At 41.7% G+C, this 16,408-nt stretch overlaps 1 protein-coding gene across 2 annotated transcripts in view; it reads right to left on the bottom strand.

The window, feature by feature from the left end:
• Positions 1-5,351, bottom strand: part of NOX4 (NADPH oxidase 4) — a 100,000-nt gene extending 94,649 nt beyond the window's left edge. For both annotated transcript variants that reach the window (XM_058018413.1, XM_058018414.1), the window contains exons 1-2: positions 5,295-5,351; positions 4,440-4,535 (exon numbers count right to left, since the gene is read on the bottom strand). In XM_058018413.1, coding sequence (XP_057874396.1) covers positions 4,440-4,535; positions 5,295-5,351 — 153 coding nt within the window. The remainder of the gene's footprint in view (positions 1-4,439; positions 4,536-5,294) is intronic.
• Positions 5,352-16,408: the final 11,057 nt, after the last annotated feature.

Raw genomic sequence — 16,408 nt, 5'->3', positions numbered from 1 at the left:
GGACTCTGTAAATCCCAATCTCATGTACTGCAACTCTTTAAAAATTATTTTAAGTGGTGGAATATTTTTTAATATGTATGGGGTACCTTCCCTGCACTGCTGTGAATCAGTATTCTCCCTGTTCACTTGTAACTCATCACACAGGCATTCTTTGAAGGTTTTCCATCTCTTCTTGTCTACAAGTTTAGGTCATGTTTTTATAAGCAGTGCCTTTGTGTAGGATGTACTCCTTCTTCTGCTTAAATCAGTCATTCAAACTGAAGAAAATAAGTAACTTAATCTTGAGTGCAGTAAGAGCTTCCAACTTCTCTGATAATCTCCAAGCAAAGGATCAAGATACACAACTCTCCCCAATGCTAAAATGTGGGGGGTAAGCAGATTCCAGTGTGGTTGCACAACGACCAATGAAAGTGGAATTTGGTCTCAATTAGTGAAATCTCTGTCATTATGATAAACTAGCAAGGAGAGACATAAAAGTTACAGGAACATATTCCAAGCAGTGAATAAAGGTGACAAATGTTATGCACAATACTGCACAATAAAAAGGCAGCAATTGTACAGATAAAAAAACGAGGCAGCACTTTTCAGCCCCATTTTCAGTTATTCAGTCCTTTCCCAAAGAGATCCTTCTGACAATGCATTTTCTTCACTTTGGTCTGAAACCCAGAAGCTTATCTCTTGCATTAACATTTGACTGCATTACAGCTAATTGAGCTGGGACAAGAGAGGGAATGGGGAAAGAGAGACCCTTCATGCCATGACAAAACGAGCTCAAAGCTCTTTCTGCTCACAGGGAACTCAAGCAACAGGAAACAAGCATTTCATTCAATACTGTTAAAGCAAGACTTAAGTTCTATAAGGCCAGTACCAAATTTATGGCTGTTTTTTTTTTTACCAGGCACAATCAAACTTGTTAGACAAAAATACAGCCAAGCTAGACTGAAGAGAGAAATCCTGAAGTTTGTGAAGAAGTCGGTCTGGACAAGTTCACTGACTGAGTGGACCAAAATCTCCAAGAACAAAGATTTTGGAGTCAAGTAATTTAAGACTCTCTCCCTTCTGTAACTCATGCCTACTACACATTATAGCACCTATCATGAACACAAAGACAGAATATTCCCTTCCTCTCTGCCAAACTCTTTTATAAGAAATTCATGTCTGCGGGGGATTTGTACACGGGCTTCTCTTCCTTAAGCAATGTAAGACCACAAGTCAACACCTATGAAATCATTAAAAAATTAGGTTCTTTATCTGAAATTTATCTGAAAATCAGTGTTTTCAAACCAGTGTGAATGAATGCATTCATACAGTAAGACTATGACCTGCAGGGTTACAAGCAATTCAGTATTCAAAGGGATGGTTTATCAAAGCAAAAGTACTAGAAAGGGATTTACATCCACTAGGCTCTGGTGAACTTTCACTGCAAGTATTATGTAACCACAGAATTATTCTGGTTGGAAGGGACCTCAGGATGTCTCTGCTCAAACCCCCTGTTCTAAGCATGTTCAACACCAAACTCAGATTTAGTTTCCTCAGGGTTTTTTGCCCAATTAGGTTTTGAAAACTCCCAGGGATAGAGACTGCACAGTGAAGAGCTCATGATTTCATCAACAGAAGTCAAACTGAGCAAAGCAGAGATGCTTGACACAAAATAACACTAAGTTTCCTGGTACATAAAGATTGATCAACTTCCTCCTACCATGTACTACCTTCTACTTATCTGTTCTCCTGGCACTTGCAGGACACCACCATGCTCTTGGTGCCTTTTCACAGGTGTAGAATTAAGGATCAGGAAGATTGTTATTGAAAGACTGAGTGAGAGTAAAGTACCTAAAAAATTTGAAATCCTGTCCTAAAGTATCTTGCTCAACATCACAGAAAAGGCAATTGGAAAAGAATAAACCTGAGCCTTATTCTTCAGTAGACAGCTGAAGGGAAGTAAATCACTTCAGGGACCACTGAACAAAAGACCAACACCATTCTTTCTCTTTCTTCACCTCAGAGATGGCATTAAAACATGGCACAGTTGAATATACTCAGAATATTCAGTCCAAGATCTCATTTCATATCACACTCTGATTTCCTCCAGTAACTCTTCTTGTTCTCCATTACTTGGTAAACAACAAAATTACCTGCAGTAAATTTTTCCATGCTGCAAGTGCAGAAGTTCTTAAGGCGATTATAGCCTATTGTAGCATACTAAGAAAGAAAGAAAGCCAACTCCTTAGGAAACCTCACTGAAAAAAACAGAAACTTTTTTAATTCAAAAAGTGCCACTCCTTTTGGGCAACTTTGTTAGCTCTCTGGAAAAAGAAACCAGTTGTCATGGAAGTATCCATTAAAGAGTTCAATCTGTTCACACAAAAAATATCAACTGTTGAATTAAAAACGAAGAATTTAATTTAAATCTCAAAATCTTCAGACACCAAGAAATGGCACAGAGGCTCTGCAAACCACTTACACAGGCATAGAACAGAGAGGATACTGGTTATACAGATGGGCCATGGGTCAGTGACTATATAAACCAATAGAGAAAAAGAAGAGGGGTAAAAATCCCTGTGCAGCTGTAGTATTGCTTATGCCATCTCCTGAAGAAACCAAATTGGGTTCAGTTTTCCCAACCCTTGCAAAACAATCTCTATGATTAATACACGTACACAGATATAATGAAGAGAAGGGAAAAAGCTTAATTAACAGAATGACCCGGTTGGAAGAGACCTTAAAGATCATCGAGTCCAACACAAATTTTAGAGCCCAAACCCTAACTTTGAAGATATTTAGATGAGCTGTAAAAAGTGAATTGCAAGTACATTTTACAGTCTTTAGTATTTTCAGAATGTTAAAATTAGTTTTATAACTTTGATCAAAAGTATCTTTTAGGCTTAGCTCTTCATTTTTAACCTTAATTTAGAAGTCCCTAAATTCTGTACTACTTTTTCCCACAGTGGCAGACACAATTATACAAACTTAAAAGGGTGACCTCCTAGTCCTCATCTCCTGACCAATCTGTTGCCTGAGTCACCTCACAGGTTCTGAACACACATGAGGTTATTTTGCAAGTGTCTTCCACTTTAAAGTATAAGAAAACCAAAAAAAATCCCAACCAGATGATGAGCTGGTATGAGGCATATGAATAATCTGAATTGAGAGAAACTTGCTGATTGATACCAGCTGAAAACACAGTCCAACACGTTACCCAAAAACATTTGCTTTACAAACAACCCATTTGCTCCACCAGGAATAAACACAGTTTTCAAATGGATACACTGGGATGCAAAGCCACCAGAAATCAAGGTAAAATTAAACACATTTTCATGCTTTTTCTGTCAAGAAGGTCACTACCACGAAGGATTTAATTATTGTCATTCACTTCTTTTTTGCACTATCTTTGCTAAGATTCACTCTTGAACACATCTGAATCAACCATAAGAAAGAAAAAAAAAAGGAGAAAAACATATAAACTCAACTTATTTCCAAGCAAGATCACAAAACTTTATGGTACTGACTAGTTATGACAATATCAGCCACGTGAAACTATATACCCTGGATTTACCGAAAATAAACCCCAGAGGCTCTACAGCAGATTAGGATGAGTATCATCTATGTTTAATCCCATGTCAACTTTGTGTTGAAATGCATTCCTCAGTATGACATAGTGTTAGAAAGCATCATGTTATTCAGACACTTTTTCCCGGATTGTCAAATTCTGAGCAACCCATGGGCATTTTCCAGAAAGATGTTAACCCTTACTTTATGCCTTTTTAGACATAAGGTTTTTTTGAAATTACTACAATGGGTAATTTCCCAAGGCAGGCTGGTCTGCAAAGTATCTTTTTGTGTTCATCTGCTTTTTTCTGTTCATCTGCCCTTGCTAAACCAAAACATCTGAATCTTCATTAAACCACCCAGAATCAAAGAACTTACTATTAGAAAACAAAAGTGAAGTTACATGCATTACAGTGAATTCACACAGAACAGAGGATCCATGAGAATGACAAAGGCTGAAAAGAACTAAGACTTATTAAAAGAAGTCCCTCAGCAAGCATGTATATTACAATAACTGGATTGGAAAGAATTTGCCAACAAGAGTCCATAGCTTGCTAAATGCGCTGATGACGAAAAGTGGAGCTCCAGTCATTTGTTGAGCATGTCTGTGTTCCTGTGAGCTTGTCTGCTGCTGGGAACACCGGGAGGGTAGAGAAGAGGGAAAAGAATAGCAGTCCCACACTTGACTGGCTCTTTTTCTTCTTAACAGCGTTCGCTTTCTACTCCTAAACGACTGTCAGAAGTATCCCAGTAAACTCTTACCTGATCTTTCCCCACTTTGAAAAGTTAACAGGTAGTTTGTGTCATTTTTGATTAGCAAATTCATTCTGCCCCTTATCCCATCCTCGAACATCCCAATTTCCAGGGCAAAAAGTAATGTCCAGGTCACTCACCCCTAACATCTGATGCAAATAATAATACTGTAGCCCTTGATTATAAAGCAGGAAGGTTTTCCCGAAGAGCCATACATTGAGGGAGAGCCAGAAAAACTGAAATGAAACAGAAACAAGAGATTGTAAGTGGAAGTTACGAGTGCAAACTTCTCAGTGTTCATTTCATTTCATTCATAAAACTCATAGGTAGGTCTGTATAAACATACATAAATGGAATGGAAAAGCAAACTTCATGCACATATTATGCTTTAAAGCATTAAAAGGAAGTGCCCCTATGTGGGAAAATTTCACTTTCATTAAACTTCACAAAACTTTTTTCTGTCTCACGACAACCGAGAGCTGGCAAAGCACTTCCATACAAGACGCTATCCCAAATCTTTAGCTGGACGTTGCATTTAAGAGACTCAAAGAATAAAAAAAACAACAACAAAGAGACAAAGGAAGGTAAAGAACATGACCTCCAAGAAGCTGCACCTTCTCCCCCAGACTTTCCCAAACAGAGCCTAACAAAGAGCAAGCACACGCACAGCGTGTGCCAGCCGGGCAGGGCACGGAGGCGGGCACTGTCCCGGGCCATGCACCCTCCTGCATCCATCCCGGCCAGCCGCGCACCGGGACGCGCTCGGAGCACATCCCGCCCACCCGTCCGAGCCGGGGCACCCGCACGGCGTCCTGTCCCGCACGCCGGGAGCCCTGTCCCGCACGCCGGGACGCGGTGCCCCTCACGGCAGGACGCGGTGCCCCGGCTTCCCGACTCTCGGGGCAGCCCCCGCCGCCTGCCAGCACCCACCGGCCCCTCCTGAGCCTCCCCCGCGGGTCAGCCCCTCTGAGGGGAGCCGCCGGGGCCGCCCCTACCAGGAAGAGGTGCTTGCTCCCCTCGTTGGCCAGCCAGCTCCTCCAGGACAGCGCCATGGTGCGGGACGCCCGCGGGGCAGGACGGAGGGTGGGGGGCGCCGGGCGAGCCCTCCTTTTCAGCCGGGCCGAGCCGCCCTCCCCTCTCCCCACCCCTCACCCCCCGCCCTGGCTTCCGGCCGCCGGGGCGTAGCGCTCCGGCCCCGCCGCGCCGCCGGCCGGGCCCCGGCTCCGTGCCGCCGGCGCTGCCCCTTTGTCCGCGGCCCAGCGCCCCGGGAGCCGCAGCGCAGCCGCCCGGCACGGAGCGGGGTCTCCGGAGAGCAGCCTGCCCTGCCCTGCCTTGCCCTGCCCTGCTCCGCCGCGCTTGCGGTGCCGTGCGGCCCCTTCCTCGCGTCCCCCACCTTGGGAAGAGCGTTTCCCCGCAGAGAATCCCGTCCGTGGGGATCCCACTTGCCCGACCCCCCATCCCCGGCCGGGATGAAATGTGATCCAGAAAGCAGGAGGGAGCGAGGGAGCAGCCGTGCATGCAACTGCTCTGCAGTTCGCGTGAAACAAAGAGGCTGTCCAAGAAACTACTGTTCGGGCAGCACGTGAGGCCCTGGAAAGCCGGGAAGGGACAGGATGTGTTATTGATTTGAAGTCTGATCCCGCTCCATCAGGTGTCCCTGGAGGACACTGGAAGAGGCTGCCTCCTGTGTGCCGGCACAGCGGTGTGCAGTCAAACAGCAGCCAAGAAAGAGGGGCTGTGGGCAATTCCACATCCAGTGTCCAGAGTCTGGGTTGCTGTGCTTTGCCGGCAGTCTGCTTTTACTGGTGGCCTTCGTGTTTAGTTTGGGTTTGGGGAGGGTGGGGTTTGAAGGAAAGTTGCATTGGATACTGTTTTTTATATTAAGAAAAATCTTTTGAAAACAATGCTTGTTGCTAGCAGCTTTCCAACAGGACAGCCTTGTGAGACAGCGGAACAGTTCCACCAGGCGTTGTGGTGCACAGGTTGCTCCTTGAGATAGCAGTGGCAGCTGACAGCAGAGTAAGGATGGTGTTCTGGGAGACGCCAAGTCCGAGGAGCGGTGCTGAATAGTCTTGTCCAGTCCAGTTTGACTGGCTGGCTGTCTTGTTATCTGGCAAGTTGCCATTTTTTGAGTTCCTTATGTGCCACACACCGAGGATCCAGAAGAATGGAAGAGGGCAAAGTGCCATCTTTCTGCAGTTTGTATCAAGGTGGAGGGCATGTCTGACCCCTGTGTGGTCCTGGGAATAAAGAATACAAGTCAGGCGCCTTTGAAACTCAGCTGAGAGTGTTTTTGCTGCAGCAGGAGCTCTGTCTCAACAAGTGGCAAGATTTCTGTGGCTGTATGAAGCTTTAGGTGAAGTTCTGAAGTAGCAGGATTACATCCATTTTATATCATCTAATGACAGTAAAAGGAGAACTAGTGAGAAAAAATACCTATTTTGAATTTAAGACTCAACAGAACCATAGTTTGATGCCAAAGCAGCCCTAACAGCAGAAGAAATAGTACAGTTTATTTATCTTTTTTGCTATTTCCATTCACTTTTTGCTTCTGTTGTAATGCTAAGGAAAATGGAAACTGCTTACAGAGAAGCAGATGATGACTCTTCTCTGGACAAGCATGTCAAAGATGGGATGGCACAAAATAAAACTTGAAGGATATGTCAGGCCTAACAACACGGGGCTTTGGCTGAAACAGAAGCCGAGGAGACAAAAACAAAACCAAAATAATTTGTCCGTGCTATATTTGCACATTAGAAATGGCTCTGAAAAATCAGCTTATGCAGGATCTGACTGCCCACTCACTTGAAGCTGATGACTCATGAGGCAGCACTTCACTGCCTACTTACAAAGTGCCATAAGGCATGTGGAGCACATGACTCATGCTCGTCCACATTGGATCCTGCATCATATCTAGGTACAGGACAAGGAATGTGTTTTTGTAGAAAACACCCCTATTTTCCTTCTCCCTGGAAACAGCCAAGGGCTTTGAATCATTAGCCCAAAAAGAGTCTGGCAAAGACCAGTGCCACACTAATACATGTACGTTCTTCCTCCACAGAAAAGGCTGAGTTAATTTTCAATTTTAAGCCATTCCAGATGTATATGAGTGTGTATTTTAAACTTAAGAGCACTCAGAAATGACCACAGACACTAGTTATAATCCAAACAATTAGAAAAGTTATACTATGACTCTCAAACCATTTGAGCTCATCTCTGTTTTGTGGGCATTCATCCTCTGATTATAATGGTCTCTGTGCTTTGTCCAACTAACTGGACAGAGCAGTGCCAAGGTAGACAGCCCTCTGTACTGGGTTTGTGTGGTCAGGTGTTGCTAGGGAGTAGGCCTACAGGGGTGTCTTCTGTGAGAAGCTGCTGGAAGCTTCCTTTATGTTCCAAGAGGCTACAAGACAGATGTACCACCGGCCAAGGATAGGCCAGTCAGAAATGGATGTAATGAGTCTGTGATAACATATTGAGAAAGAAGAAAAAAAATGTTATTGTGCAGATGTAACTGGGGCCAGAGAAGAGCAGGGTGAGAATATGTGAGCAGAGCAGCCCAGCAGCCCCCGAGATCAGTGCAGAAGGAGGGCAGGAGGTGCTCCAGGTGCCAGAGCTGGGATTCCCCTGCAGGCCATGGTGCAGGTCATGGTGAGGCATCTGTACCCCTGCAGCCCATGGAGGTCCAAAGGGATGCAGAGATCCACCTGCAGTCCATGGAGGAGACCCATGCTGGAGCAGGTAAATGCCAGAGAGGAGGCTGTGAACCCATGGAAGACCTGTGATGGAGCAGGCTCCTGGCAGGGAGAGAGGCATACCCATGGAAAGAGGTGCCCATTCTGGAGCAGGTTTCCTGGTAGGGCTGGTGACTTCATGGGGGACCCGTACTGGAGCAGCCTGTCCTTTGAAGGAGTGCACGGCAAGAAAGAGTGACCCACATTGTAGCAGTTTGTGGAGTACTGCTCATGGAATGGTTGCTTCTCATTGGAAAAGTTCATGGAGAACTGTCTGCCATGGGAGGGACCCCATGCTGGAGCAGGTGAAGGACTCCTCTCCCTGAGCAGAGACATAATGACCTTAACCTCCTTTCCCCATCTCCCTGCACCGCTGGAGATAAAACTGGGAAGGAGGGAGGGATGAGGGGAAAATATTTTTTAAATCTTGTTTTGCTTTTCATTATCCTACTCCGATTTTGTTAGTAATAAATTCATTTAATCACCCCTATTCCAGCCTGTTTTGCCTATGGCAGTATTTGGTGAGTGATCTCTCCCAGTTGTTATCTCTACCCATGAACCTTTGTTTTATTTTCTCTGCCCTGTCCAGCTACAGAGAGGAATGATAGAGAGGCTTTGGTGGGTGCCTGGGATCCAGCCAAGGACAACCCACTGCACCATCCCAGAGACTGAACATACAGGGTCTCTGATAATATTTCTTCTACTGCATCAGCAAAGTCATCTTCCAGGCCTACTTCCCATCAACACCCTCTACACTCAAATCTACACTCCTAAAGTGTATTTGGGTACTTTATAACAAACACTTCGCTGAATGTTGTAGTCAGTGTTACAGACATAGCTTGTAAGTTTTCTTGTGCTGTAATTCTGCTTGTGTAACTGAGAGTCAAATCACCTAAGCTCCTAGGTGTCTCCATCTGTCAGCATGTCATGACCATCCTGCAAGTGCCTGCAGTGATGGCATGTGTTGTTATGAGCACAACACTCTCTCCTTCCAGTCTGGGGAGCGATCCAGGCACCTCATCTTCTGCTCTGTTGCAGTCTGGATTTAGGCAGACAGGCCCTTAAATTCTACATGCATCCCTAAGGGCATTTGTCCCCTACACCTTCTCAGAATATTTACCCTTAGCGCTGAGAACATGGGAGGAGAAGAAAATGTTGGCACTGACTTTATTACAGAGAACAGGAAAAATGCAGCTTCTGCATAACAGCTGAGTGATTACAGTGTTTGCCCAGTAGTGGGAGAGCTGGATCTTTCTCAAAGAGCTGAAGCCATTGCATTCACATCCTAGGAAAGTTTTCCGACCACTGCTTTTCACTGGGGTCAGAGAAGGAAACAATCCCCAAGTGAGCCACTGTGCTGCCAGGAAGGCAAGAGAAGGAGGTCAGAGAGAAAATCAGAAAGCGATGCTGGCCAAGTGGCAACAGCACACTAAGGAAGAAGATCATCTAGGAAGAGGAGACTTGGGATGCCAGTTCATTTATTTTTTCCATTGGAAAAAAAAATGCAGAACCAGTTTCAAAATTCAACATGTTTATGAGAAAACTGAAATCAGAAGAAAATCCAGAAATAGAAAGCTTTTCCCACAAATGAACTTGTGTTTCTTGGAAACTTTCTCTTTTAACTTAAGCCGCATGCTGTTTACCTTTATAATTTTTCCTTTAATTCTAGCATTCAGTCACAACATAAGGGTAAAATAGCAATCAAAGTACATGTCACTGTGAGGATCTCTGCCATGTGAGTAATATCCTGTGCAATGGCATATGGCTTTTATGGCATTACATGTTGTATCATTTCTTTCCCTTTTTGAAACTGGATCTTTACATTTGCTGCATGCCACAAGATCAGCTTGCTTTCTAGTATGCTCTGTGATGGATTTGGAGGCCTCCCTAAGGTGAAATTCTTCTCCAGGTTTGGGTAGTAGCCAAGTTTATTAATTTCCATGAAGCTGAAGTGATTCATGGTAATGCATTATTTACTGCTGCTGTAGGGTATAGGAGTATTAGGCATGGCCCAGACCCACAATTTGCCTTATCAGAAAGGTAACATTTATGTCCAAAGGCTTCCAGTGAAAAATCAAACAACAACAGTTCTGATCCTCAGTTCTTGTAGACATGGTAAAATGGGCAGCAAGGTGTGAGTCCTCTGTAGCATTTGCAGACTGTGTTCTGCTTCCAGTGAACTCTCCTAAACAAAGCCATTCAGCCACTGTTCAGCTCCATTCTACAAATTCAACAATATTAGAGGAGGTCCTTCAGTATTTTGTTCTCAAATAACCTCCTCCACATTCCTGATTCAAAGAAAGATAGCACGAAGACTCCAACACACGGCAACATCATTCATCACAAAAGAATGCAAGCACATGGCACATGGGGAAAATGTGTATAATAAATACAGCTGGAGTGCATTCCATGACAATTTGAGAGAAATGTCACTTATGTTTATTTTTCCAACTATTTGCAAAATTTTCTTGAGCACTTATTTCAAAATTGAACCACTAATCTACAGATCATTAACACACTGCACCTTGTTCCTTTTAAAAGCTTTTAGGTCCTGTCTACCTTCTACTAAATTTATGGGCCTTTTCCTTATTTTTTTTGGTGGGAACGAGGTCTGAGAATACTACAGGGATTAAAATGTATATTGCTTTTATTTTAGAGGCCATTAGAGTCCCTCAAGATGGTATTCCAGAGGTTTTCAGCCAATTATTCCTGTATTTGGCCAATTAACTCTATTTGGAATTTCTTTGAAAAAAATTCACCAAGCTGTTAACTGCAGCTCTTGGAGTGTGACCATCCATCCAATTCCTTATCCACCAAGTGGTCCATCCATCCAATCCGTGTCTCCCCAGTTTAGAAACAAGGATGTTATGTGAGGGAGTGTCAAATGCTTTGTGCAAGTCCAGGCAGATGACATGGGTTGCTCTTCCCTTATGCACCAACACTGTTACACTGTCATAGAAGGCAAACAGATTTGTCAGACAAAATGTGCCCTTAGTCAAGGGCTGTCAGCAATCACCTCCTTGTTTTCCATGTACCTTAGCATAGTTTGCAGGGGGATCTGCTCCATGATCTTGATGGGAACAGAGATGCTGCTGACTGGCCTATAATTCCCTGTGCCTTCCTTTTTTCCCTTTATAAAAATGGGGGTTATGTGTCCACTCTTCCAGCCAGTGGGAACTTCACTGGCCTGCCACAACTTCTCAAATAGAATGGAAAGGGGCTTAGCCACTTCATTCACCAGTTGTCTCAGGATCTGTGGATGCATCTCACCCTGCCCTATGGACTTGTGCATCTGTATGTTCCTCAGGTGGTCTTGAACTTGATCTTTTCCTACAGTTAGGTGTGTCTGCATCCTCCCAGTCCCTGCCTTTGTCTTCCTTGATTTGGATGGTGTGTCTGGAGCACCTGTTGGTGAAGACTATGGCAAAGTTACTGCGTTAGCCATTTTAACTACAGCACTGGACTGAATATTATTAATGCTTCCAGACCATGAAGAAAAGTTATTGGACAGAGCTGGTGTGGAAAAAAAAAGTCACTGAGCAATTGCAATTAACACACTAACACTGAATATCAGTCCCTTTTCAGTATTTAATAAAAAGGTGATAATCCCACAGAGACCACAGTTTTTGTGGAATCGTTAATAGTCTTTGAACAATCCATAAACTAAGAAAAAAACTGGTCAAGAAAGGCTTCATATCAGCACAGTCATGACTCAGGTGGAAAGGGAGAACTGGTTAAAAGTGTGCAGCAGTAATTTCAGACAAGAAATAAAACAGTTCTCATAGCTCACATCCCAAGGTGACGTAGTGCATGCTAACATTATGTCAGGGGGATCATTCAGTGCCAGGATACTAAATTCAATGCCAAATAATCTGCAGTATCCAAGTTTCCCAGGGCACTCATCAAGAAAACATCAGTCTCAGTTGACAGGAAAAAAATTTAAACAATTATAGTACAAACTACAACTCTCATAGTTTACAGAGCATAGTTTACAGAAACTCTTAAAGTCTACAACACAATATCCAAAAACTTGCTTATGCAAACCTCATAAGTATCAACATTGTGTAAACACTCATACTTCCTCAACTCTTAGAAAAAACATTTTTCCTTGGAAGAGTCTAAATTTAAAAGCGTCAAGACTGCAGATCTGAGAGGCTAGCACGTTATTCTGCATTAGCTCTGCCAAACTGGTATTTGCACTTTTACTACAAAGTTAGTGGAGCAGGAAAAAAGAAATCAGAAAGGCAAGGCAAAGGAGGGCATGAAGCTAACAAAGGATGTCTGAGAAATAAAGTTGACTTCTATCTACGATTACAATAAAAAGTAAAATCAGAAAAGCAGTTTTGACATAACAAGATAAAGAGTGACCAAATTTTAGTCAGATATTCCAGATATTACAAATTCCTACCTGAGGGAGAGTTCATTCTTTGTCTATTCACATTGGCACACATCTCAATTCTCTATAATTAGGTTCCATGCACAACTTTATTACTCTTATTTACTTCGGGATTACATTTGTCTTTGTAAAACCTGCTTGAATGAGTCCTATACATTAATTCTGTGGAAGTTCACTGCTGTCTGCACATTTGAGAGAGAAGTTCACATGGAGATGCAAGGAATAGTTGCTCAGATGTATCTCTCCTAATTACTCTGCCTTTCAAATTTGCATTTTGAAAGAGGCCTTTTGCTTTCCTTCAAGATGTGTCTTGCTGCCAGTACTGATAGGCAATCTGAAGTGTAATACTTGCCATGGCCAGAGATACAAAATGCTCTAAATGTCCACATAAAGGTGAAGGCCTGAAACAGCACCAGAAAAACAAAAAAAAACCAAAAAAACCCCAAAACAAACAACAAAACAACACAAAACCAAGCAAACAAAACAAGGAAAAAAAGAAAACAAAACCAAAAGCAAACGACCCAACCAAAAAACCAACCCAAAAGCACATAAGCAAAGACTGGAACCTTCATTATATTAGTGCAGACTTCAGGCATAAAAGTTGACTATGCCATACACCTGCACTTGCTGGGCAGGTGGGGACTAATGTAGTTGCAGTGAAAGAGCAAGAGCGGCTTGGCTTGGAGAGAAATACGGGATTCCATCAGACAAAGCAGCTGTGCTTGGAGGTAAAAGTGTAAACACTAATGAGGCAAAGCTCTCTACCAGCCTTTAAATAAAGGGGAACACCAGTATGTGAATAAATATTTATACTTTGGTCATGGTTAAATTTAGTCCAGAAATTATACAAGGTGCAGCAGTGTGCTGGAACAGCTTTCCAGTGAGAGTAGTGAAGAAAGAAAAAAGAACTTGTTAGGTGTTAGAGCTCTATTGTTTTATGAAAATGACTGTATATATCCCTCAGAGTAAGTGGAAGACTAATAAATGATCCAGTTTCAGAAAAGGCCTTCCACTCCAAACACATCTTCCAGAAGTCACCACAATAATCACAATGATTCACTATTCCTTCCAGTTTCAGTAGCAGGTTTTTGGGTTGGAATTGCTAATTTAATTCTGATGTTTTACTTTTGATTTAATATTGAAAACAACATTTCTCTTCTTTCTTTATATTAAAATTCTCATTAAATTTCTTGAGAATGTGCTTCTTATTTTCTGAACTAATAGCCTTACACCAGAATTCAACTATCTTTGTAACAGCAATACTTAATTTTCCTGCTTGGTAATTAATTGCACTGCAAATTCAACTCATATTTCTTGCTTAGTATGACCGACAAAGGCAATCTCATAATGTCAGAGGATCTCCACCCCTTGCTCAGTTTTATGAAGCCCAGTGCCATATGGAAATTTCAGGGGATCATGTTGCATTTAGTGCTAAGACAAGGTAAACAGTATCAGGAAAGATAGTTTAGAGAAGAAAGATTGTGAATATTATGGAGAAGATTATAGGGGATAGACTCAAATATGCTGTTTTATTCAATTAGGCTCTCATCCAATACAGGTCTTAGGCACACATTTAACTTTAAAAAAAAAAAAGCAAACCAGAAAAAACCCCAAAACAAGCACAGTTAGATCCAGTCTAATTTTGCCTACAGTTAAGTAAAGGGATTTCTTTGCTCAGTGAGAGCTTTCAGCACATATGTAACCTCTTTGTTGAACCAAAGTCTTGCACAGGAGTTAATGGGAAGCAACATTGCTGAGGTGCATGGAATTATGTCAGTTAGGCTGGGAAGATAATGTGGCTTGTATTTCTCCTTGTTCTCAGTATTCTGAGTAATAAAGCCAGTTCTATTAGAGAAAGCCATTATGAAAAACCTTGACACAAAATGCTGCTGGCTTGAGAACCTTTATGAGTGTCCTGGAGTGACTCCCAAATTTGCCTTAAACTGGGACAATGTTAAATGCATTTCGAGTTTAATAACACATTTAAGAGTTATTGAATATCTAGAGGCTTATGATTTGCTCTTGATACTTTTTTTTTTTTTGTCAGAATGTGCCTTTTGTTTGAAAAGTATCTAGGTAGGAAACTGGGACAAGTTTTAACTTACCTTTTCTGTGCTTTTGTACTAGACAGTCTTCTGGGAGAAGCTGAAAGTCTCCTCACTGTATAACAGGTCTTTCTTATATTAATGTTCCTTATTCCTCTGGAGTCACAAGCACCATGCAAACCCTTGCAAATTAATGGAACATTGTTTCTGGTGAGGCTCCCTGAACTGCACCTACCCACAAGCTAATGAAAGGTGGGTCTGGAGTTTGTGTGAGACCAATTCCGCAACTGAGAAATTAAAATTCTTGTATGGTAGTTGCACCCTCAGCTATGCAGAGAGTAGCCTATTTCCATAACCATTTAGTATCACCCCAACCCTTTATATGACAGCACTGTTGTCTTTTCCCTTATTTATGTGGTGCCCCTGAAATCTTTGCTGCAGTCACCTTGCTGTATTGAAGGTCAAAAATGTTGACCAAAGGCTTCCCCCTGGGAACAGTGGCACTGTGGATTATGTTGAGCCTCACTGAAACTAAGGGCTGTAACCAGCTTCCCTTCCCTCCACTGAAAGAAGTATAGGAAGTCACTGAGGTCCAGCAATGAAAAAGTTGTTGAAAATAAATATCCCCAGATATGAGGCACATTACTGCTGTAAAAGACAAGTCTGAAAAAGCTGAATTTATTGCAGGGCAGAGTTTGCTGCATATTAAGCAGAGGAAAATTTACATTTGCATGAGAATGTGTTCCAGGGTAAAAAAAAAAAAAAAAAAAAAAAAAAAAAAAAAAAAAAAGGAAGAAATAGAAAAGGTGTGACACCTTCAACAAGAGTGTCAAGATGTCAAGATTTGTAGCTGATGAAAACAACATGGAATGCATTAGAAGATAATATTGTTTGTTACTGGATGTCTTGACAGGAAAATATATATTCTTTATGAAGAAACACTTTTTGCAAATACTCTAGGAGCAAGCACTTAGTTTCTTCATGCATGTTTTCTTCTAACATTTTTGCTTTCTGCAAGTCTAGCTCCACTGATTAATAAACTAAAAGAATAGTATAGATATTAATGAAATGTTTTCTTCAATTCATTTACATACAGAATTGATTGTTTAGTAATTCCAATTTCCATCTTAAGGAAAATATATAACTTGAAAGAAATGCTCTCATTCCACCAAAAAAGAATTTTTCTTATCATTATTCATTTATTTTTTGCATGAAGTGTTATGAACACTTTATAAACTAGAATAGATGAATAACATTTGCTTTCAGCTACGCTGGGCTTTTGGAATTACATCAGCAACTCCTCCTTACTTGGTCATTTATTGCCTGAAAGCAGATTCAGTCTTTAAGTGTTATTAAAAAGCAAAAGTTTTTTCTCTTACAAATTCAATTTGAAGTACATTAAATCATTTAAATAGTGAATTATATGCTTGAGTATTCTTGAGCAGATTTTTTGAATGTTCTTTTATTGCCCTGTACCCTCAGTGGAATTTTATCTGTTATTGCCTGCTTTGGAAGGCTAAAATGTGAATTATGGTATCAAATAAACAGTTAATATTAATTATGTTTCAAGAATTTAGAGTGGAAATATTTACAGAGATGTTTAAAATCCAAAGGTCAATAAACAGCATAATTTTTCAATATTTTAATGCCAAGCTAATTTTGCTATTTGATTAAGAAACACAAGGGGAAGGTGAAATACACTTGCCAGGAATGAAATGCATTTACATTTTCCTTCCAGTTATGGTAATGGACTGACATCAGAAGCAAAAAGAAATAAACAAACAAGATATAGTCAATTTTCTGTGAAAATGAAAAACATTTTTCTGTAATTAAATTGCTTCCCAGAGGAAATAAATTTTTCAGTTCAATGCCACAGTCTTCCATCAGCTAACATTCCCCAGCATCTACAAAGAGAGTGCTGAAACACTTAAGAT

This window comes from Melospiza georgiana, chromosome 2, assembly GCF_028018845.1.
Source record: "Melospiza georgiana isolate bMelGeo1 chromosome 2, bMelGeo1.pri, whole genome shotgun sequence".
Lineage (NCBI taxonomy): Eukaryota > Metazoa > Chordata > Aves > Passeriformes > Passerellidae > Melospiza > Melospiza georgiana.
Note: the sequence above shows the minus strand (reverse complement) of the source record. Positions and strands in the feature narration are given on the sequence as shown.